The sequence below is a fragment of the Solenopsis invicta genome, chromosome 8, assembly GCF_016802725.1.
Source record: "Solenopsis invicta isolate M01_SB chromosome 8, UNIL_Sinv_3.0, whole genome shotgun sequence".
Lineage (NCBI taxonomy): Eukaryota > Metazoa > Arthropoda > Insecta > Hymenoptera > Formicidae > Solenopsis > Solenopsis invicta.
The window spans coordinates 19,114,647-19,139,249 of NC_052671.1; the positions used below are offsets into that span (position 1 = coordinate 19,114,647).

The 24,603-nt window shown below is 37.6% G+C and overlaps 1 protein-coding gene across 1 annotated transcript; it reads right to left on the reverse strand.

Annotated features, from left to right (window-relative positions):
• Positions 1-19,385: 19,385 nt before the first annotated feature.
• Positions 19,386-20,604, reverse strand: LOC105202637 (putative nuclease HARBI1). Its single transcript, XM_026131739.2, has 2 exons — positions 20,379-20,604; positions 19,386-19,916 (listed from the first exon to the last, which is right to left on the reverse strand). Exons 1-2 carry the CDS (start codon positions 20,550-20,552, stop codon positions 19,386-19,388), a joined length of 705 nt encoding a protein of 234 aa, XP_025987524.1. The 5' UTR covers positions 20,553-20,604.
• Positions 20,605-24,603: the final 3,999 nt, after the last annotated feature.

A 24,603-nucleotide genomic window follows, 5' to 3' on the forward strand; every position in this document is an offset into this window, starting at 1 on the left:
ATTAAACAAGACGATTTTTTATTTATTTACGAATAATTAATTACTTTTGATCATGTAGCACCTTATCCAGGAGACACCGAAAGACGCGGCCACAAAAGTGTGCGTATGAATTCATACGCCAACTCCAAACCTTGTGCGTTACTTACGTCAACGGCTTAAGACTGTCGTAAGTGTTACGACAGACCTTGTGCTCAGTTTGTTAAGAACACTTTAGATGCGTTCCGAATTACGCTTGAAGCGCGTAGAGTGCATAGAAAGTTGTTCCGAATTAGCTATTGCGCATTTTGGAAGCGGTGTGAATTCCCTAAAGTGTACTAACCATACTAAGGGTGTATTCCAAAAGTTCTTTTAAAAATATCCCTTTAAATAATAAAGTTAATAACACTGTAATTAATTACGTTATGTTTCCTAATAGTAGTAATAGTAACTTCTTTATTCGATCGTCACAGGGTTACAAATCTTTTTTTATCTGTACAATAAACTTAACTCTATCTTACATACTAATCTTATAGACTAACTTAGCCTGTTTTAACCTATTTGCTTGCTCTATTTACACACGCACACACGGGATCCCTGCTTTCGTCACAAGCAATTCCGATCCAACGTAATACCTATCAATTTTACTCTAACTTTCTTTGCCGTACATCTCTACAGTCTCCCTCTCCGAGACAGCACTCTCTCTCCCACAAACTCACTCACTCTCCCTCTCTCTCCCACTCACTTACCACACACTCTCACTCATCTCTTAATCTCTCTCTTTCTCCACCTCTCCTTCGCCATAAGCGTCCCCCCTAAATCTCTCCAATTTCAATATCCATTCCTCCCCTTCTCCCTCCTCACCCAACACCTCCACACGTTCCTCCCATGCGCCCCTTGTTTCCTATCTACCACATGTTCCCAAGTCTCCTGCTCTTTTCCGCACAACCTGCACAACCTGTCCTTCTCTTTTTCCCAGTATATTCCTTCCCTTACTTCCTCCCCGAACCTATATTTTGCAATTTTCCCTTATGTGTTTTCTGTCCACCCCTTCTTCAAGTAGCCCGGAATTCCAACTCCCTTCACTCTCTTATACCATTTATTGTAACTCAAGCTAGTAATTCTCTCTCACCTCTTTTTCCTTTGCTTCTCTATATCTCTCCTCTCTAGTTCTTTGAAGGCAAAACTCCCTTTTTCTCTCCTCTCCTCCACTTCAATAATCTCCCATCCCTTTTCCTCAAAAAATTGCCTATTTTTCCTCTCCCACTCCGATAGCTTCTCTCCCCTCTTCATCCTCTTCCTCATTTCTTCCTAGCACCTTCTTGCTAACTCACTTCCCCTCCCTTCCGCTAGCCACTCATCAAAATTCCATGCTCTCTTCCCCGTCCTAGTTCTCTCTTTGCAACTCTTTTCTAATTATATACCCTGGTGTTCTTCAGTTCACCTCTAGTAGGCATCTCAAGTACTTTTCATGCACCCTTTTCATCTAATCCCTTTTCCTCTTCTACCCCCATACCTCTACCCCATACGCCATAACCGTTCACACTAACGTATCGAACAGCCAAATCCTCTTCCCCCAATCTCTGCCAAACCTTTTCTTACCTATACCGCTTACCTGCCCCATCACCGCCCCTGCAACCGCGGGAAAATTATCCCGTGGTTGCCTTACAAAGAATCCCATGGAAGGATGAGCCCCCCATAGAAGCACCGCCGGAACCCAGAATGGACGCCGGAACGAGGGAGGCTTCACCGGAAGCAACAAAGGCCGGACGTGGCTCAAGTCAAGGCCACATCAACAATCCCCGACACAGCCCACCAGGACGAGCGAGTCGGACCGAGGAGTCTGACAGGGCGGTCATCCCAGCGACTACCGATTCCCAGAGCAACGCGGATATTCAGCCTCGTATCGAAGCGCAGGAACAGGAAACAGAGCAGCCAAAAGGCTACACACCATGATGCGCCACACAAAAATCCAGTACATTATTTAATCACATTTTTCATCATTTGTCTCATTTTGTTTTTTTTTTATTAGACTCTACTCTATTGTTAGTACACATAACCTTATTCAATATTATTTGATTTTATAATCGTAACCTTTAACTATAAGTCTGATAAGAAACATATCACAAAATAAGCCACAATATCCATATACAATACATAAAACCTAAAATAAATAATAACAAATTAACCTAAATATACAGTATAATCGTAATAATTACACTAATATTCATAAGCATAAGTACTTTAATTAATATATATAAGTTTAGTAAAATGCTAAGATAGCCATAAATTTGAACGGCAAGTTCGCGCGCTGTTGTGGCACCGACGCCATGTTGGCGTAAAAATACGTGGCGCACATCAAATAGGGGCCCGAAGGCAAGAAGCCCAAGCGACGCCATGACGCAGTAGTAGGTCTCGGACCACCAAGCAAGACACATCGGTGTCATCGCACAACGGTGCGAATGATGCAATCTTGCATCATCGCGCGTGACGCGGATAAGTCACTCTGATATTAAGATACGCATTATTTTTATTGTACGGGAACTGTGTACACATCAATCAGACTGTAATACTAGACAATTTAGTTACGTGTGAGTGTACAATAAACTTGAGATTTGTGTGAACACGGCGTTGTTCTTGAATATATCCGACACGAATCGATCCCGTTTCCACCTGCGTTCCTGCAATAGCAAGTGCATAGACATTAAACGCAGTGCACAACTGATAACAATTTGACATACCTGTATACCGACGAACATTACGCAGCGGCGTAATCAATCCCACGACGACCGTTGACAGAAACGACGAGCCTGGCCAATCACGTACGAGGATTCCTGAAACATACAGAAAGAACGAGTAGACATTCCACCTTGGTAATTACAGGGTCAAATTACCTGGCGACCGTGAGATCTTTGCGGAATTCATCCAAAAGGTAAGGGAAATAACCCTAAAAGTGAAAATGACAAAATTAATGTCCGTTCGTCCGGTCACAGCCTCCTATAGAAGCACCGCCGGAACCCAAAATGGACGCTAGGACGAAGGAAACTTCACCAGACATAACCAAAACAAACGGCAGACCGGACGTGGCTCAAATTGTAACCACGTCAACAAACCACAACGCAGCCCACCAGGACAAGGCGACGGACAGTCAGATTGTGGAGAGTGACAGAGCGGTCATCCCAGCAAGTACGGACATCCATGACAACGCAGATATTTAGCCTCGGACCCAAGTACAGGAATAGGCGACAGAATAGCCGAAAGGCTACATACCACGATGCGTCGGACGAATGAAACAGTAGATTATCTTAATCTTATTTTATACTCGTTTCATTTTTTTATTGTTTATTCGACTCTACTCTATTTTTTATTACATGATTAAGTTTTTTCCATTTTTATTTCATTTTATAACTGCTACCTTAAATTTAAATCTTGTATTGAACAAACCACAAAAAATAAGCCACACTATTGATACATAATGCATAAAATATAGAAATAAATATTAATAAACTAGCCTAAATGTAAAATCTAATTATAATATCGTTACACTAAACGTTATACGCGTAAGCATTTTGATTGATTTATATCAATTTAGCAAAATACTAAGATAGCCACAAATTTGAACAGCCAGTTCGCGCACTGTTGTCGCATCGACGTCATGTTGGCGTAAGAATACATAAAGGCTAAAAAAAGAGGCCAGAGGAAAGGACACAGTATATACAGTAGCGACAGTAGCTGTCGGCTTCTTTGATGTCAATGGTCCTCGATCACGTGACTGTCAGCCATTTTGAGGATTGTATAGGAGGGCTGAATTTAAACGACAACAAGAGACGTTACAATATTTTTCAAACTACTTTTACAATTCAGATAAATCCTATATATGATTTTCAATATACAACTATATATACTAAAATAGATTTATTTTTTTAATGTCAATGTATTTCTACAATAAATTAATAACATTATAACATAGTATGTGAAGTGTGATAATTGCAAGTTAACAATTTAATGGTAATCTCAGGCAATACAAGTTTAAAATCAAAATATAAGACATCTTTAAAACATCATAACTTAAGTAGTCTGTAAGATGTTTTATATCCCAATTTTAGATGTGTATACAAATTTACGCTATCTGGTATTAGAATAAGAATAGGGAAAATAATAAAATAACGATAAAAATTTATTTAATTATTATTAATACCCTAAAGTCTAAATAATTCCCACTTACGAAGTAATAAAAAATCCAATATTATATTTTTCACATTTTTTTGTATGAAATTATTTACAAATTGACTCTTGCAGTATGTAGCAGCATTTTCATCGCAATAGATGATACGTATCTTAAAAGATTTTACGAATCTTGAAAGATTCCAAGATATTTGGTGTTATTCTAAAAAAACATAAAATAAATTAATCATAATTAATAATTGTTGATAATAAACATTTAGTTCCCATTGCACGGAAGTGTAGGATGTTGCAAATGGGGTTAGTAGTTGACATATATCAGTTAAAACCCAGAAATAAATAAATTAATTAATAGAAATTTGAAAGCAGAATAAATGAAAAAATAAGAAGTAAAATACAATAGAAATTGTAATAAGATTATGAATTATTTTCTGTCCGTCCAGAAATATTTTTGCATGTAGCAAAAACACAAGAATAGCCTCCTCTTGCATTCATTTTAAATAATAATAATAAAATTATAATTATAACATAAAATTTTCCTCAGTATTACTAATTTTTACACTTATTTTATTTGCCGGTATATCGTCGCAGTTTAGTGCAGCTTGACTACATATGTGATATCATGTAATATTGTTATGTCCGCCATATTCTTGATTGTATAGCCAACGCATGCGCAGAAGAAATTTGACCCATACTTTTCTCGCACTGTCGCTACTGTATATACTGTGGAAAGGAGCCCAAGCGACGCCATGTTGCGAGAAGTAGGTCTCAGACCACGAAGCAGGACACATCGGTGTCATCGGACATCGGTGTGAATGATACAATGTTGCATCATCGCGCGCATAGCGAGTGATTCTTTTAGTTATTAAGAAACGTGACATTATTGTGATTCGGGAACATTATACACGTGTGTTAAGACTATACAGAAGACAATTTATTTTTATATATTAAAAGTGTACAATAAATATATAACTAGTTATAAAACTTGTTGTAATTGGTTCGCCTACCCGAACATCGCAAATCTCGTTCCACGTGCGTTTCTGAAACAACAAGCGTATAAACATTAAACTCAGTGCGCTATACAAATAAAAAAAACTTGCCTGTGTACCGACAAACATCACGCGGGTGCGTGATCAATCCCACAACGAACGTAGACAAGAAGGACGAGCCCAGCCAATCAGTTACGAGGATTACTGTAACGGACAGAAACAGTAATAAGACATCGCACCTTGGCAACTACTAGGTCAAATTACTTGGCGACCGTGAGATCCGTGCAGGATCAATACAAAAGGTAAGGGAAATAACCTGAAAAGTGAAAATAATAAAATTAATATTTGTTCGTCCGGTCACACTCCCCTCTTTAATTAATTTAATTGATATCAAGCAATTAATTAAAATAATTTTTATATCAAGGTATTAATTAAAATAGTAATTTTTATATCAGACTATTAATTAAAATAATTTTTTTTTATATTAAGCTATTAACATAATTTTTATATTATATTATTAATTAAAATAATTTTTATATTAATTTTATATCAATTTATTAAAAATTTTAAATAGAAAAATAAAATAACAATTGTTGGAGAAATCCTCACCACCGTTATCATAAGTCCCCCGAATAGTTCTCTTTCTCTTTCTCTCTCTTTCTCTCTCTCTCTCTCTCTCTCTCTCTCTCTCTCTCTCTCTCTCTCTCTCCACAATAACGTTTTTTCCCGAATAATTGTTATTTGCTAAATTAATTTTTAATAAATTAATATGAATTTTTATTATGTTTATATTAGGTTAATATTAACCTATTATGAATTTAATATAAATTCTATATTAATTTATTAAAAATTAATTTAGCAAATAACAATTATTTACAAATAAACGTATTGCTTTCTCTCTCTATTTCTCTGTCTCTCTCCTTCCTGCGCGCTCTCGCTTGCACACGTTATGGCTATTGTATATGGTTATTTCTTACACTCACACACGTTATGTTTTCCCTTACATAGTTTTCCCGAATAATTGTTATTTGCTAAACTAATTTTGTAACGATGCACACCCCCGAAAAAATGCTATGCATCGTCCCCGGCCACCGACAGCCGGAGAGAGAGCCGCCGGGCTATAACCGGGGGTGCCTTAGGCACCCAATTATAAAGATAATAAGAACTTCGCGCGGTAAAACCATGTCGAGCCATCGCGCGCGTCAAGTCGGCGCGCACGCGCACACGAAGGAGCGCGCGTTCGTCCCACTCCGGCGACCCCGCCGTCAACCGAAAATGACGGAGGCAAACGGAGTCGCCGGGTATATATAGGGCCGCGTGCTCCGATAGAGGCACCTGTTTCCCGTCAGCCAGGATCATCCGCTGATCCGCTGCGTCTGACACTCCTGGAAATAAATGTGGTCGAAGATTGCTTGGCCACGGCGGAGGTACTCCGCAATTTCCGCACCGCTTCTCATCCTCCGCATCCTCGCGAGCCCGAGCGTCCAACTCTCGTCAAGGTCCTTGGCGAGGGGAGGACTCCCGACCAGCTCTCGAGCCGCGGTTACCTCCGCTCCTCCACGAAACGCAAGCAAGCGGAATCGCCGACACGGGGTTTCGGCCAAGGTACTCGGCGCGTTTCGTGGCATCCCAGCCGCCATCGTCATCGGCACGCACACAGCCGCGGTCGCCCTGCCGATTCGCGCATCGCCACATCGCGTCGCGGAGCTCCGTCCCTCGCGTACCGCGGGAAAGCCGCGCGCCCGCATCTAAGTGTCACTCGCGTTCCGTCGCCTGGCGACACCTCGCGAACCGTATGTATATATCGACATGTAAATAGCCGCGTTTTCAAAGATCCGTCCGTCCACACGCCGTTCTAAATTCATGTATCTTGTTCGTCCGCGCGCACCGAACTACTGTATTCTTTCGGTTCCGGAAAAACTTAGTAAATAAAACACACGTAGATTGTATCACACACACCGCCGACTCATCATTTATACACGCACGACTCTTTCCTCTCTTCCCGTTCAAGCCCTTTCTATCGCACCGCTCCGACGAGCTAATCCGCGCGAAAGAAAAACGGCAACATTACAATTTTAATAAATTAATATAAATTTTTATTATATTTATATTAGGTTAATATTAACCTAATATCAATTTAATATAAATTTTATATTAATTTGTTAAAATTAATTTAGCAAATAATAATTATTTGGGAATAAACGTTTTGCTTTTTTCTCTCTCTCTCTCTCTTTCTCTCTTTCTCTGTCTCCCTCCCTCTTGTGCGCTCTCGCTCGCACGGGAGGGTTCCGATAGCGCACATCCCGATAGACCACCAACCAATCATCTTGACTTATCTAACCCAACTTACGGACAATCTCTAGGCATCTGCCATTGTGAGTGGTTTGTGTGCTATCGGGATGTGCGCTATCGGGACCCGCCGCGCTCCGCACACGTTAAGGCTATTGTACATGGTTTTCTCTCTCTTGCCCACACACATTGGTCTCGCTTGAATATAGTGTAACTAATGCTTATATCTTTTAAAGGAACAATAGTTAAGAGTAGAAAAAGATAATATTGAAGACATCGTTTTAAAATTTCATTTTTCTTATTTATTTGTCATGTAATGCATCATGTACAATAGTATCTAAAGCGTAAGCTAACATTTCACAATCTAAAAGCGAGGTTTCATCATATTTTTCTCGCAAGAGTTTTGCTGCATCATATTTATTATTAACATAATTTTGACGTAAAAAAGATACAAAATGTTTATATTTTTCGCTCACTGTGTATGTATATTGATATAAAGAAAAATATATATGCTCAACGCAATGTTCAAGCTCAAAAAGAAAAAGTACAGTTTTTGGTTTCAAATACATGCAAGTATCGCGTAATGTTAGTTTAACAATATTTTCATTACGCAGTTTAATGAGTTGTACAATGAGATTTTGAATTGGTAATGCTAAGGAAGGTGAAGTCGACTGCACGAGTCGCTCAATGTCCATACGTTTCTGGAACAGTGCTGTCCACGTTGCATGAGGCAGGATAATTTGATTGCCTCGGTTGTCACCAATAAGTATCTCCACAAACGATGTAGATCCCACGCTGATTCCAATGTCGAGATATTTATACGCGGTGGATGGCAATGCCCATCTCCTTTTCAAAATGCGAGGTGCATACCGCGGCAATGTTCTGTAAATAAAAAAATATAGATAAGTGAGTTGTAAAAAAAAGAAAAAAAATATAAAAAATTTATAAAAATTATAGATACTTACAGTTTTTCACACGTTTTGTCCTGTTGAAGCAGAACGTAGTACTCTATTTTTTTCTCGTATATATTGTTATGTATTTTGTTTACGCCGGAGAGCGACGGCGAAATACGCGATCAAACAAGGGAACTGAGGTGATACGCGAAACACGCGCGAAAGCGACGAAAGTACCGATGGCTACGTTCACACCAAATCGCGAAATTGGGCGCCAGACGCGATTATACCGGTTACGTCGCCGGATTTACTTTTCCGCGCTACACGCTAATTTATATCACGCGATAGCTTGTCACACATAAAAAAAAACGCGAAATCGTCGCTCGCACGCGGCCAACTAGCTTCTCTAACCGGTAGAAGGGCGGGGTAACGGAGACAGAGACGAAGCGGCTCTCTTGCTGGAGGAGACGGGTAGGCGAGAAATTAAGCAAAGCTAAGCCGATGTAACGAATAGAAATCATATGTATTATGGTGCATAATAGAGACGGCATACAGCAAAACAAGAAAAAGATATAAGTCACGTAAAGAAAAAAAACGAAGAGATAAGGAGTTGGCAAGAAAAAAAAGAATAAGCAGAACGCGGCCAGCTAACTCCTCTAACCGGTAGAGGGGCGAGGTAGCGGAGACAGAGACGAAGCGGCTCTCTCGCTGGAGGAGACGGGTAGGCGAGAAATTAAGCAAAGCTAGGCCGATGTAACGAGTAGAAATCACATGTATTATGGTGCATAATAGAGACGGCATACAGCGAAACAAGAAAAAGGTATAAGTCACGTAAAGAAAAAAGAAATTTCCTTAACTTATACAACAATTACGCTAAAAGCGCAGACTACGGCGGCTGGTCCCGCGCGGAACACGACAGCCAATCACGCGCGTTCTGAACGGCGCGGCAAAAGCGCGGTAGCCGAGCCTTCGCTAAGATGAACCAAGTAACTCAAAAACGAAGTATGTACAGTAAAAGATTCGCGCCGACGGCAACGCAATCGCCGAAACAGCACTACAGAATTATTCCAATACGCGCAAGACAAAAACGCACCAATAGCTCGGGCGGCTGTGCGATCACGGCCGTAACACAACTCGCGCACGTGCTAGGGCTTTGCGGCTTTCCGGGAAGCCGGTCGTCCACGAGCTTCTACGGCGGGATAGCTAAAGCACAGCCGACAGCTGGGTGGTTCGCCAAGGTCTCGTGCTTGAAGTGGAGAGCCAGCCAAACACGAAAAAGGTGCGTTCGATCGCCACGCGGCGGACGCACTTGCACACTAACTTAATGGCTCCACTTCAGAGCGCGAGCCGATTGACACCGGCAGCTCGTGGCTTTACACAGCTGTTAAGGAGTCACCTCGACTACGGCACTGTTCATCCTCCGGTCCTGGGTCAGCGGGGACTCCTCCGGGCCTGGCACGCTTTCCGATATCCGCCTCCGATATCTCAGACCGATATCCAGCACGCTCGCTCACGCCTCGCACATGCACGGATCGCCGGGTCGCACGCAAAAGCCGCGAGGATCGCGCTCGATGCGCGATCGATTGGCGCTACCCCTCCACAGGATGCGCAATATCCTTGCGCCTAGCGGCGCAGCCTATCAGCGGGCGCCCTTATCTAGCCGTGACGTCACGGCAGCGCAGTGTCGGGTCTCCGCAGGTGTCGTGCGGTCCTCGTCGGCATCGGATATCCTCGTCTCTCTCGCCGTCCTCGTGGACGACCGCAGCTTTTCCTCGCGGCGACGTTCCTCCGTCGGTATTATTTCAGACGGACAGCCGGCATCCGACGGACCTGGCCGTTTGTCCTCTCTAGCCTGTCCATCCTCAGTGCCTCGCGTGAGCCTCTCCCGCGCGACGCTTACATGTCGCCAAGTCTCGTCTCGTCTTCCTCTCCGTCGGCGGTTTCCCGTGCGCCGGCCCTGAACGATTGTTCGCTCCCTTTCTTGCCGCCGTCTACATCCCTCGTCGCTGCTGCTCCTTCAGCAACGTTTATCGAAGCGCCCGAGTTGACATAAAAATTAAACCGCGAATAAATAAATGAAAGTAATAAACGCTACGCAGTCCCGTCGGAGATTTCGCTCTCTCGCTTCGTGCCCGGCCCGGTCACCCGTGCCTCTTCGCGCATTACTTAGGCGAAGGATGGAGTGGCGAGGCAGGTAAAACTGCCACGTTACAATATACAGGGTGTTTCAGACCACCCGTACACCCCTTTTCTCTTCGCAGGATTAGGACCAATCAAAAATATGTTCAGACGAAAGTTGTAGGGTTTCAAAAGATCTATTCAATGATCTATTCAATGATCTTATCAGTTTGACCTTGGATGGCGTCGCCAAGGTCAGATCGAAATCACATTAAGTTTTTTAAATGGAACACCCTATTTTTGATTCCAGAATCTAATAGCTGGTGTCAAGACCTTTCCAAAACACTATAAGAATGTTTATTTTCGTTGACTACTTTCCGAGTTGTGCGGCTTGAAAGTTACACTACCGCCAGCATCAGCATTACTCAAGATGTACCATGTGGTGGTTACTTAGTCGGATTTAATCTTGTGTGTGGATGTGTGCGTACGTGCATGCGTATGTGTATGGGGAAGGAAAAGGGGAGTCAAAGTTTTATGTACTCTGCTTTTGTTTATTAACTGGATTAATTATGTTTGATGATCAATTATGTCCAGATTGACTGTATGCATTTTCCCGTGCTTAGCATTATCCAGAATGAACGACGTGGACGTGACGAGAATTTCATCCCATTGGGGTGCTTGATTCACGTGAGTTCCTTTGCCTCTCACGTTTGTGGTGCTTGATTCACGTGAGTCCCCTTGCCTCTCACGTTTGGGGTGCTTGATTTACGTGAGTCCCCTTGCCTCTCACGTTTGGGGTGCTTGATTCATGTGAGTCCCCTTGCCTCTCACGTTGGGGGTGCTTGATTCACGTGAGTCCCCTTGCCTCTCACGTTTGGGGTGCTTGATTCACGTAAGTCCCCTTGCCTCTCACGTTTGGGGTGCTTGATTCATGTGAGTTCCCTTGCCTCTCACGTTCGGGAATGAATGAGTGTATGTTTTGTTAAGCGACTAAATGTTCAAAGTGAGCACCATTCTCTGCGATGCAAGCATCAACTCTATTTTGAAAATCATTGGTTGCTCGAAGAATTTCCTCGTCACGTAAGGATCGAATTGCTTCACTTATTCTACGAATTATATTATCCCTCGTAGTCGGACGTTCATGATAGACCAAGTTTTTTATCCTTCCCCAGAAATAATAATCAAGGACGGTGAGATCTGGTGATCGGGGTGGATAATTGATTGGACCGTATTTGCCTATCCACTTGTCGGGGAACATAGTATTTAATGCCGCACGAGCAACTCTCGATGTATGAGACGGACATGCATCTTGTTGGAACCACATGTTCAGGCGCAATTGCAGAGGAATATTTTCTAGTAAGACAGGAAGATCTGTCATTATCAAGGCGGAATATCTATCACCGTTTAGATTTTCGTCAAAGAAAACAGGACCTATAATTTGACTTCCAATAATTCCACACCAAACATTGATTTTCCAAATGGTTTGATGATCTACTTCTCTCAACCAGTGAGGATTATTTTGTGCCCAATAACGAGAGTTCCAAGTATTAACAGATCCATCACTTTTAAGTGTACATTCGTCAGAAAATAAAATTTTCAAGTGGAAATCAAGTGGTTGCTGTCTTATAAAGTTGCAAAATACAAGTCTCTGTCTAATATCGTTATAATTCAACGCTTGATGAACAGACATTCTGTAAGGGTGAAATTTGTTATTTTTTAGAATGCGCCAAACACTGATTTTACTAACACCAGAATCTTGTTCTCGTCGTCTTAAAGAATCATAAGGGTTCAATTCTGTCGATGCAAGAATTTCCACTGTTCTTTCATCCATAATCGGACGACGAATTTGTGTACCTTTGTTATGTTGAGGCTGAACGACACCTTTAATTTTGATTCGTTTAGCCAAACGTGAAAAAACATTTCGCGAGTGAGGAGTCCGATCAGGATAACGTTCCCGCCACAATCTTTCCGCTGCAATGAATGTACCTCGACACTCACCTAAAATTAGCAGCATATCATATGCTTCTTCATTGGAATAGGACATGGCTAAATAAACCTAGACTAATAAAGAGGGTCGGATTTTTGTTGCGCGATTGATACTGATATGACGGTTATTGAAGACGTAGGTGACAAGTTTGAGAGAGTTATTGTCACTCGTGTTGAGTTGAGTCACAATAGCGTTGTGGTGAATACATCTCTACTACATCCTATGCAAATAACAATATGTATAAAATCACGAGTTAGACATCGTTACGCAGAAAGCCGCGCTCGTTATTGCTCGTGTGCTACCGTTAAAGTAATAATGTAATTACATAATATTATGACATACATATGTATGTGACTATCTACGGTCGCGACAGCTAACTTTCACGATTTTTCATGATCTGTTTTTGTTGGCCCGGCTCGCGTGTTTACTTTCTTTGTGTCGGCTGCACGGTTTTCTGCGTAACACGTGATTTTATATTGTTATTTACATGGTGTTGGCGGTAGTGTAACTTTCAAGCCGCACAACTCAGAAAGTAGTCAACGAAAATAAACTTTCTTGTAGTGTTTTGGAAAGGTCTTGACACCAGCTATTAGATTCTGGAATCAAAAATAGGGTGTTTCATTTAAAAAACTTAATGTGATTTCGATCTGACCTTGGCGACGCCATCCAAGGTCAAACTGATAAGATCATTGAATAGATCTTTTGAAACCCTACAACTTTCGTCTGAACATATTTTTGATTGGTCCTAATCCTGCGAAGAGAAAAGGGGTGTACGGGTGGTCTGAAACACCCTGTATATATTTTTTTCTGACTGCTTACTGATCGACCGATGCGACAGTGTTTTCTGGCCTCCTTTTTATTATGTAATCCCCTCCATATATCCAATAAAATAAATTTTTTACATCACTTGTTCGTATTTAATATAGATTATAATTTAACAAAGATCTACTCGTGAAGTTTCACTATGTCAGAAAGCTTGCCATGAATGACATGATTTTATGTAAAAAACTTTGATATCGTCTCTTGATCGCAGTTACCATTATAATTTGATACATCTACAAATGTATAATAATGATATCTACCATGTAGGGAACAGCGAAACAATCTGTTCTCATATTCGCTGTAGTCTCAGTGTTCCAAATTTATAGAGCGATATCACATTGTACATTCTGGAAAATTCTTACAGTGATATCATTCAAACCTAGAAAGGACCCCGCAGAATTCTTATGGAAAATGGTTCTCGGCTAATTTCTTTTAAAATTTGATATGTTGTAGTTCTCAACACGTAGAACAAAAGTGTCCATGGCACTAAGGTCCCATCATTGGGTAGTTTTTGAAATATAGCACTCCAAAATTGGACTTTTCATCCCTTATTGCAGCTAAAAGTCCAACTTTGAAGTGCTGTATCTCGAAAACTCCTCGTTATCGGACCTTGGACATCTTAAAAAAATTTTTTTTTTTAATTTCGCCATTGTTATAAATTAAAAAATAAAATTTTTAAAAGTGCGGATGCAATCGATGTTAATGTACGATGGTGCTTACGATTAAAATGAGTGTACAGGTGCTTGCTTGTGTGTGTGTGTGTGTGTGTGCGTGTGCGTGCGTGCGTGCGTGCGTGCGTGCGTGCGTGCGTGCGTGCGTGCGTGCGTGCGTGCGTGCGTACGTGCGTGTGTAGTGTGCGCGCGCACATTATTCATCAATAATCTCAATATTCCGAGGATTATCTGGAAGTTCTCGGTCTGCGGCATCTAATGTGATATTGAGCAATGACGTGTCAGGGTATTTGATATTTTCCTCATGTCGTGCAAAACCTAGGTATCACAAAACACTAGCAACGTGTGCACATGTACCTAGAGTACAAGCTCCAGACTGACACGTACAATAATATCCATTAATTGGCTCATTAGGATTGTCAGCAGTATTCTCATCATCCCTATTATCGATCTGGTATAAAATAAAGATTTGATGTTTTGTTATATTACGAAATCTGGAATACAACCTAATTCTCAGAAAACCTGGATTGTTGAAATGTTGATCAAGTTGAAATTTCTCATCATTATCCCTTAATAGCTTAGATATATGAAGGTGCTAGATTTATTTGATAAATGCCCACAGTCAAATCTTTCAGGTAATTCAAATCAAGTATAGAGAAATCTGCCACATCACGATAATTGAGCCGTCTCCATTGGCCATTTCTTAGTCGCAAGTTATCTACCTCTTCTCTCGCTTGTACGACATTAGGAGTTGTCAATCTCTGTAATATTTCTCTAGCAAGTTGAGGATTTGCATCTTGCATGTGAATGATACCTGTTTAATATAACTCTAACTATGCAATAGAATCCATTAAGGTTTTTCCCGTGCTGCAGATTTATTGTTTGTGCTAATAACTTGGAAACTGACCTTAAGTGGCCATTCCGTGCTTCGACTACCCAACAATTTTTTGTGACAATACTTGAATCATTTACATCTTGTCCTCCGCGCGCGGGGGAGGGGTGGGGATGGAAAAGGTGGGATGGGAGTGGACCTCGCTCTACGTGAAAAGTCCTCTGTATCATATAAATTAAAATAACAATTAATTTGGCTGCAAAGCAGACATCTGTGACGGAGGGTAAGCTGGGGGTGGAAAAGGCGAAATGGGGGTGGACCTCGCTCTACGTGGAAAGTCCTCTGTATCATGTAAATTAAGATAAAAATTAATTGACTGTAAAGCAGACATCTGTTGCCTGCTTTAATTTAACATTTTTGTTTTTTTGAAGTTGAGAATTAAAAACACAAGATGCCTGCTTTAAAAACACAAAAAAATTATATAATTTTTAAAAATTAATATTTATTTTACTTTATATAATACAGGAATCTATAAAAAACAGCTTACATATTGATTTCTTAATTGTACATAATTTAATAAATAGTGATATAACATGTCCACAGTGTAATAATACAATAACAATTAATAAAGAAAAGCTCTTATTTCATTGCCATAAAGTGTATTATGAGAAAAATAAACATAAAAGAAAGTAAAAAAACAATGTGATTTTAAAGCAAGTGCAAAAATTAATACATAGTTCAGCAATTCTAAATTGAGTTTGGAGACCGTATGCAAATTAGCTAAGCTTAAGATTCGGAATTATTTTCTAAATTATCTTCATTGCAGATCTTTGGTGGATATAATTCTGCAATCGCACGGAAGAAAGCGGCTAAACGGTCTTCATATTTATGAACGCGTTTGAAGAGAAATTCAGCTAAATATCTCTCTAAATGTGCAGAGCGTGTTCCAAATCGTGGGATATTAGCTCTGACTTCTCTCCAAACGCGTTCAATATGCTGAGTGTGGGCTCCTGTTAATAAAATAGTATTTTTATATATTTATATGTTTTGTGATATAGGAAATATGGTCTACATATGAATTTGTTAATTACATATTTAATATGTCTATATTTACCAGTATCTGGATCGACAAAGTTCATCGAATGATTAACGGTCAGATGTTGGAAGCCTTCACTGTTTAAACAGTTGTAGGACTTCCAACAATCTAACATTATTGTCGTTCCAGGTAAGATCCACTCTTTAATAAATTGAAGAAGAGTTTCTTGCGTGCGATCTGGTACAGGTACAAGAAATACTTTTCCTGTATCTCTTTCATATCCACCAAAGATCCATTTTCCCTCTATAATTCGGCCACAGTTATTTTTTCTCTTGCCAATCTTAGCTTAGTCTATTTCTACTATTATGTTGGGTCCTCCAAGTTTTGTTAAATTTCTTACAGCCCAATTGATGCAAACCTATCATTTTTAACATTAAATTTTGCATAAATATATTATATACAATATATTAATAAATATATATCATTAAACTTACTTCTCGACAAAAAGAAATCCAATCTACTATAGAATGTTCAGAAATTTGCAGTTCTGTACATAAAAATTCATGTCGTGGAGGCTTCAACATAATATAATACGCAGTTAATCTGCATACCGTTTCCAAGCTCAATTTGGAATTGCTCAACCATGTATTAATCTTTGCACTTGCTTTAAAATCACATTGTTTTTTACTTTTTTTTTATGTTTATTTTTCTCATAATACACTTTATGGCAATGAAATAAGAGCTTTTCTCTATTAATTGTCACTGTATTATTGCACCGTGGACACGTTATATCACTATTAATTAAATTATATACAATTAAAAAGTCGATAAGCTCTTTATCATTGTGCGTTATTGCCAAAAAGTCGTGCAACCGCATGGTGATAAGATGACAAAATAGTATAATAAAGATTATAGGATTACGGAAAAAGAGGGAAATCATTTTAAATTATGTTTTATTTTGCACTTATCAATCAGACAGCTGTCACGTGACTTACTATTCTCTCTTACACGTTCTCAATCTCCCTCTATGTCGTCAGCAGTCGTCAGTGTGACAGATTTCCTAACCTCACAAATGCTGATCTTTTACACTTCATAACTTTTTACCCGTTTGAGAGCGACGATTTTTTCTTCGATATTCTTATTGTGCGTATCAAAATACACAAAATTGCACAATTTGAGCGAAATCGGTGAGGAAGACCGTCTCCTTCAGTATTACCAGTTTTTTTTAATAACTATTTTATTTACTTGTAATATGTACTTAATCTTGTAATAATTTTTATATTCTTCTTTGTGTGGAAGTTACTGTGATAATTCTTTTACTTTGAATGTCTTTTCTATTTCTCCTTTTTTTTCTTTCTTGCTTAAATCTATTTCTTTTTGTCATTTTCTTTAATGTTATTACTTGCATGTAGATATGGCTTTTGCTTCAGCACTGTTAAATTATGCACGTCAAAATATTTCGACTGGTGAGTGTTTAATAAAAATTTTAACAGTTTTCATGTATGGCAATGAAGTATTTTATTTTCATTTAATACGCATATTAAGCGAACAATGTAATACATTAACTTCAGTTTTATTGTAAAGTTTTTTCTTTCCTAGTAACTCCAAAAGTGCTGACATTGCCCAAAAATGATACAGCATGCTGCTCTTCAACTGAAAATGAAAATCTTGGTTTGTAATTTTATCATTTTTTCTTTACAACATAATGTTTTACATATTCAAACAAGTAATTTTTGCTGCTGTTACAATGGATATTTCAGCTATGGATAGTTCAGCAGCTATAAATATTGAAGAGGAGGATAATTCAAATAATAATACGGAAGAAGAATTAGGAGAAGGTAAACTTTGAATTTTTTTTTTAAATTATAAAGTCTTATTATATCCATACAAATGATACAAGAATTCAATAAAAAATGTGTAGCTAATCAATTTACAGTTTTTATACAAATTTATTATTTTATTACGTTATTCCTATCGAGAGATTGAACAAGTTCTAGTATCATAAAACATAATGCAGCGTCTACAATGGCAGTAAGTTGTAAGGTCGTAAGAAAATCAACCAATTATAGTTAAGCTTTAATAAGAAAACTTAACTGTAATTAGTCGATTTGCTTACGACCTTATAACTTACTGCCATTGTAGACGCTGCATCAGAATTAATATTTTATGAATGTAGCACAACATATGACAAGATTTTTATTTATAGGTTTTAGATGGTCTCATGAAGGAATATTGCTCTTAATTGAAGAATATAGGCAACGAGAGCAAGAAATAAAATCAGGAAAAATTACCCAAAAAAAGGCATGAGAGCAAATCGTTCAAGAATTAAATAATAAGGGTTATAAGGTTACAGGAAGGCAACGTACAACAAGAGTTAACACAATGAAGAGGACATACAAATCTATAAAGGACCATAATAACAAATCGGGCAATGACAAAAGATCTTGGAAATATTTTGAAGTATATAATATACACTACTATAAAAACAGGGAATATTTTATATTTTGCTAAAAATTAATTTATTTTCAAAGTCCACTCAATAAAAAAATCATCGATTTTTTTCCTTTTTTCCTAAAATACAGAAGAATAAAGAAATTTTGAAAAACGATTGATAGTGCGTTATAGTTGAAACTTTACATTTTTAAATGCTTTATTAATTAATTTATGATTTGATAGCAATAATTTTTCTTCAAGTTACAGAGGTTTGAAAATAACTTAATTATTATCATATAACAAATATTTACTATGTTCTTTAATAATATTATTTAATATAAGACGTAAAGTATGTATACAGTAATACATTATGATTATTTATTTTCATACAAGTTTATAATATTAATTTTATAAATTGTTTAGCTGATGAACAATCTGCTAGGAAAAAAACCGTCAATGAGGCCTTTATCAACAATTTCCTCTACTGGAAAAGTATCTTCAAAGTCTGATAATGATGAAGCAAGTACCAGCTCCGTGTCGACCTTTTCTGAAATTTCTGACAATGAGAGTTCAGATGTAAATATTAAAGTATCTTGTAAGTCAGCACACAATTTACAAATTGTAAATTGAATTAGTTTTTGCTAGTATTTGTATTGAAGTTCTAGTAAAAGATAGTGTTATCGATAAAATCTACATAATATGTATATTTGCAGATAAACATAAAACAATTGACATTGCAAAAGCAATTGTAGAAAGCCGAAAAATTACTGAGGAAGAAAAAGCGAAAAGACATAGAGAGAGAATGGAAGTGAAAGAGAAATTGATGGGAAAACTTGACGAAATTTTAAAAAAATTATAAAACATTAATTGATTTATTTTATTTTATTACATTTATTTTAATTTTTGTATAAGAAAAAGTTATTTTGTATTAAAGTTAAGTTGTATAAGAAAAAGTATTTTTATATAACAAGTTATAAAGAAGTATATATATATATATAAGTATATATAAGAGATAAGAAGCATTTATTTAAAAAAGGATGTTTATTTACTACATGTAAAGATATTTTTTTATGTTTTTATAATAAAAGGAAATAGTAAAAATAATGTACAAGATTGGATTAAATGATTATCAAAACACACACGCACACCTTAATCAGTCACACATGTCTCATTCTTAATCTTTCACATATGAAATCTCTTTTAGCAACACCCGCATTAGAAACAGCAGAAACATTTTCAACATTGTCTGCTATATCAGTAAGTTCTACGTCGTTTGTTTCAAAATTAAGTTCATCACCTCTCATTAAACAAATGTTATGTAATACGCAACAAGACAGAATATGCATAGGAATTAAATCTGTTCGATCCATGGCAAGTGTAGTTAAAAGGCAACGAAATCTTTCTTTTAAAAGGCCAAACGCTCTCTCAATGACAATTCTTGCTGAAGAATGGCAGAAGTTATAATTTCGCTGTCGTTCTGTTAAATGGCCATTGTCACGGTATGGTACCAATAAATTTTCATGTAATTTATAAGCCGCGTCACCAACCAAATGGCTATCTTGTGGGAATTTTGTAACATCTCCCAAATAATGTTGAACTTCTGATTGACGAAATACCCGTTGATCGTGGACAGATCCAACATGTCCAGCATAACAATGAATAAATTGGTATTTATGGTCACAAATAGCCTAAATAAGAAGAAAAATATAAACATATGCAAACTCAAAACTTCCCATTTTTGTCCCTTCGTTCGCAATTGATGTAATTACGTGGGGAGGTTTTGATTGCTTAAACTCACAATGCGTGTCGCGATGCGTGACGCGCTCACTGAGAACGTATCCTTAGAGGCTGAGCAGAATGATTGACTTATAATCTTAAGACAAGTTTTGTGACTTAAGTCTTTGTCTTTAAGTAACGCACAATAACTGTCTTGTGTCTCAAGTCTTAAACTAAAGAGATTTTGTTCATAATTTAAGACTTGAGACACAAGACAGTTATTGTGCGTTACTAAAGACAAAGATTTAAAGTCGTAAAACTTGTCTTAAAATTATAAGTCAACTATTCTGCTTAGGCCCTTAGATATTGCTTAAGACAGTCTTGAAATAAAAACGGACTACGAAATAAAATTTGAAGTAAAACAATAAACACACCTGAAGTTGGATGGAATGGTGACCTTTGCGATTTATATAACATTCAGGATTGTTTTTTGGGGCTGGAATGTTAATATGTGTTCCGTCTATAGCTCCAATAATTTTAGAAAATCTACTTGCATTTTCAAATCCTGCCCACACTTCGTTTAATCGGTAGGTACACCTGTAGGCCATAATGCCAACAGAAATTGTGTGCGCGGATCAATCATAGGTGTTCCAGGTATTACCCTTTTTAATCTTTGCTCGATACAAGATTAAATATAATCAAAAGTTTCAGGTATCATCCTAAATGGCAAAGACTTGAAATATGAAAGACGTAAAATGTAATTTTTTATAACAAAAATTATTAATATTAATAAACCATACCTGAAATGGGCTTTGAATTTTTCTTTAGTTAAATTTGGTATTATATGTGACACGTAATTTAAAATTCTTGGAACACGTCTTCTTACATTTCTATAATCTCTTATTATTTTTAATTCTTCATCATCGTTTTCTGATGATGAATCAAAAGAAGAATCTATTATTTTACGTATTATAACAACGGCAGTCGTTAAAATTTTGCGATTGTTATAATGCGTGATGATTTGCTCCTCTTGCTCCATAGCTTGCTCCATGATTTCAATTTTTAGGTTAATATTTCAAATTAGGTTAGATCAAACGCAACGCTATTGCTGTTCATAGAGCTTGCATTCGCAAACGCTATCTTTGCTCTGCGAACGCAATTTGTAGCGTTAGCGTTGGTAGCGCGGTAGCGAGCTCCCCGAATGCACCCCTTACGTTGAAAGTTGCCTTTGCCCGTGTTGAAGCAGTGCAGGCATTTTGTGATCAATGCCTAAACGCTGGAGTAAGGGTATTGCATCACGATAACCTCTATCCACCAAAACGATGTCACCATTCTGAAACTAGCCTTGTAATGTTTCTGCATCTTTCTCGAATTTTTGACGGAGAATTTCGGCATCATTATTCTTAGCATCAGAGAAATAGGGGACCAAAATCAGGGACCAAAAATCGTTAGAATATAACCATCGCAAGCTACAACTAAAGTTGGTTTAAGGAGATGTCGATTTTTATGAATGGAATAGGATTGATGCAATACCCAAAAATTGTTACTTTTATGTATATACGCATAAGTACTGTTAATCACAGCGACAGCTCTTGGTTCTTTGGGTTGAGTTTTATACAGTTCATTTGTAAATCCGTCACATGCTGTCTAATAAATTCTTGCCTTGTTATTGATTTAGGTCCAATGTTAGTCGGGACGAATCTCTGTAATAAAGATGTCTTAACATAAGCCACAACAGAACTGACAGTTTGTCTACTAGAATAATCAAAAATGATTTTGAGAAAATTGTTACTGTCCCCTGTCTTATCTTGCACAAAAAGACCAACAAATCCTTTCTAGTGACGTATCTTAGTTTTTTATTTTGAAGTACAGGATCACAATAAGTAAAAAGTACTTCAAACTGCTGTTTATAGATTGGTGATATACACTGAAATTCTTCGTCAGTTAAATGATTTTCATCTATACCTTTTGATCTATTTGCACCCACGTTCCTCAGTTGCTGTAAAAAAATTTGCAACTGTGGACCCTTGATAACATAAGGTCTATTGATGTAACGTAGTGCAGGTAATATTTTCGAAAAAAAGCCATTTTTATCCAAATGATTTTTACAACTTCTCGCATTAACCGGGATAGATATTTGTTTCTATGAAGACCTGAACTCTGCATTGTATTGATAATCTTTATTAGTACTTATTTTGAGCATTACAAATGATGCAAGAGCGGGATGCTGTTTGAGTCAAAACATTTAATTGTAGACAAGTAGGATCTGCCTTGATCATAGCTATTTCATCAATAATTGACCGATTATAGTTCATATACAACCTTCAATTATCATCAAGGTGTAAAGGAGGATGGTCAAACTGATCACGCCTTCTAATAGCTATTTGGCGTTTATTTACGTTCTTATCACCATCCATACGTGCTAAGTGACGAACATTGAATGGTCTATTACATGTATAACATTTCGATCGTACTAGAACAGTCATTTTTTTACTGGAAGGTAATGACGCTGAAGTAAACAGGAACTTTTTTAAAGCAAACTACCAATTACAGATTTTTCTATTAGGATAATGAATCAATCTACATTTACCAGCAGATTATATTTACCAGAAGAAGTTATTCGTACTTGAAGAGATATTACCTAAAAGTATGATATAGACGTATAATATAAAGAAAGAAAAATGTTTCTTTTCTCAAGGAAAATATCTTGACTATGAGTAGAAAGATATATAAACTCGTAAGTATACGTTTTTAAGCCGATGTTGTCAAGGCCCTAAGTCGTCTACAGACGATTCCGAGTCTCGACCTCAAAAAACTCATGTTTACCGTTAAACGCCATTTCGTCATAGCGGTGAGATTCTGATCATGGGCCGTGGTACGGAAAATTGTAAGCACCATCGTACATTGACATCAACTGCACCCGCACCTTTAAAAATTTTATTTTTTAATTTTTAAAAAAAGCAAAATTAAAAAAAAATTTTTTTTAAGGTGTCCAAGGTCCGATATCGGGTAGTTTTCGAGATACAGCACTTCAAAGTTGGACTTTTGGCTGCAATAAGGAACGAAAAGTCCAACTTTGAAGTGCTATATCTCGAAAATTACCCGATGATGGGACCTTGGTGCCATGGACACTTTTGTTCTACGTGTTGAGAACTACAACATATCAAATTTTAAAAGAAATTAGCCGAGAGCCATTTCCCATAAGGATTCTGCGGAGTCCTTTCTTATGGCAATATTACTTATTGAAAAGAAAATTTCCAAAAGAAATTTTTATTAAACTTAATTATAGGAAGAAAAAATAATGGAAAATCTATTGTAATGTTTTATCTTGACATAGGAAATCCACTCTATTCAAGATTGACATGATTTATCTTTATGGGGTGCTTATTAATGTAGACCCTACAAAACATGAAATGACATGTAACTATCTGTTTTTAAAAGATAATTTTGATAAAAATGTAAAAGCCAAGACAATGTACTATTTCAATGGTTTTTAAAATAATATTATATCATTTTATCTTGAGATAAGAAATCAGCCCTTTTCCAAGATTGACGTGACTTATTTTTATGGATTACTTTTCAAAGCAGACCCTACTATAAAATATATGATGATATGTGACTATCTCTTAAAATTAATAAAAGCTGAAAAAGATTTGTTCCATGACGAATGTCATCTTTTAAAAACATTGAATTTATTTTATCTCGACAACATCATGAGACATACATTTTTCAAAAATGTGTACCTCAATTGTCCTAGCTCAGTATAAAACCGAGAAGTCTGAGCTATTCTCGGTCAGTTTTGAGTTGAAAGTTCAGTGAAAAGTTCAGAGAGAGAAGTTTCATCAGAAGATCAGTAAGAAGTTTTATGAGAAGTTCTATAAGAAGATTTCGAATGTTAGTTTTCCTTTTTTCCTCACGAAGATGGAACAAGAAGAAAATATAGTGCCGCAAAATGAAATAGAAGATGAATGGACAATTTTGATGAAGATTTTGAAGTAGAAGAAGAAAATTTCGACTATGTTCTTTCTGACGATTCCAATTATGAAAGTGGTACTGATGAAGAAACGTTTGAGAAACAGCTTCAGTCGGGAAAGTTTCAAGATTTCGAACAAGCAGAAATAAACACTTTTGACGACTCTAAAAAAATGTGCGTAGTATATATTTTTTTCATCGAGAGAGACTATCCACAACATAAGTACTGCTCTCACTGCCTAGTAAATTTGCGTGGTGAACTTGAAGGTGGCTGTGCTGTTCGTAGACACAGGATTCGCAAAATTGCAGATATTTGCAAGAGATATTGTAATGAATGTGCCACCCCGTTGTACCAAATTATGCCGCGTAATTTGTGCCATATTTGTACAAATTGAAAGACTATTGCAAAAAACATTTAAAAAATTATATATTCATCAGTGTTTATTTTTTGTATGTGTGTGTGTGTGTGTGTGTGTTTTTTCTCCGATTTATTCAAGAAAATGGAGCATTTCGAACAGATGGAATTTCAATTATTGGAGCAGTGCCGTGAGGTTACTACTTTGGTGCAGTGTTTCACGTGACTGCAACGATGTGAAGAGTGCATCGAGCAGCTCGAAGAACTTAGTCGCGCTAAGCGTCCTCGGCTCATCGTTGAACATAGACAATCTGTGGTAGCGAGGATCGCGC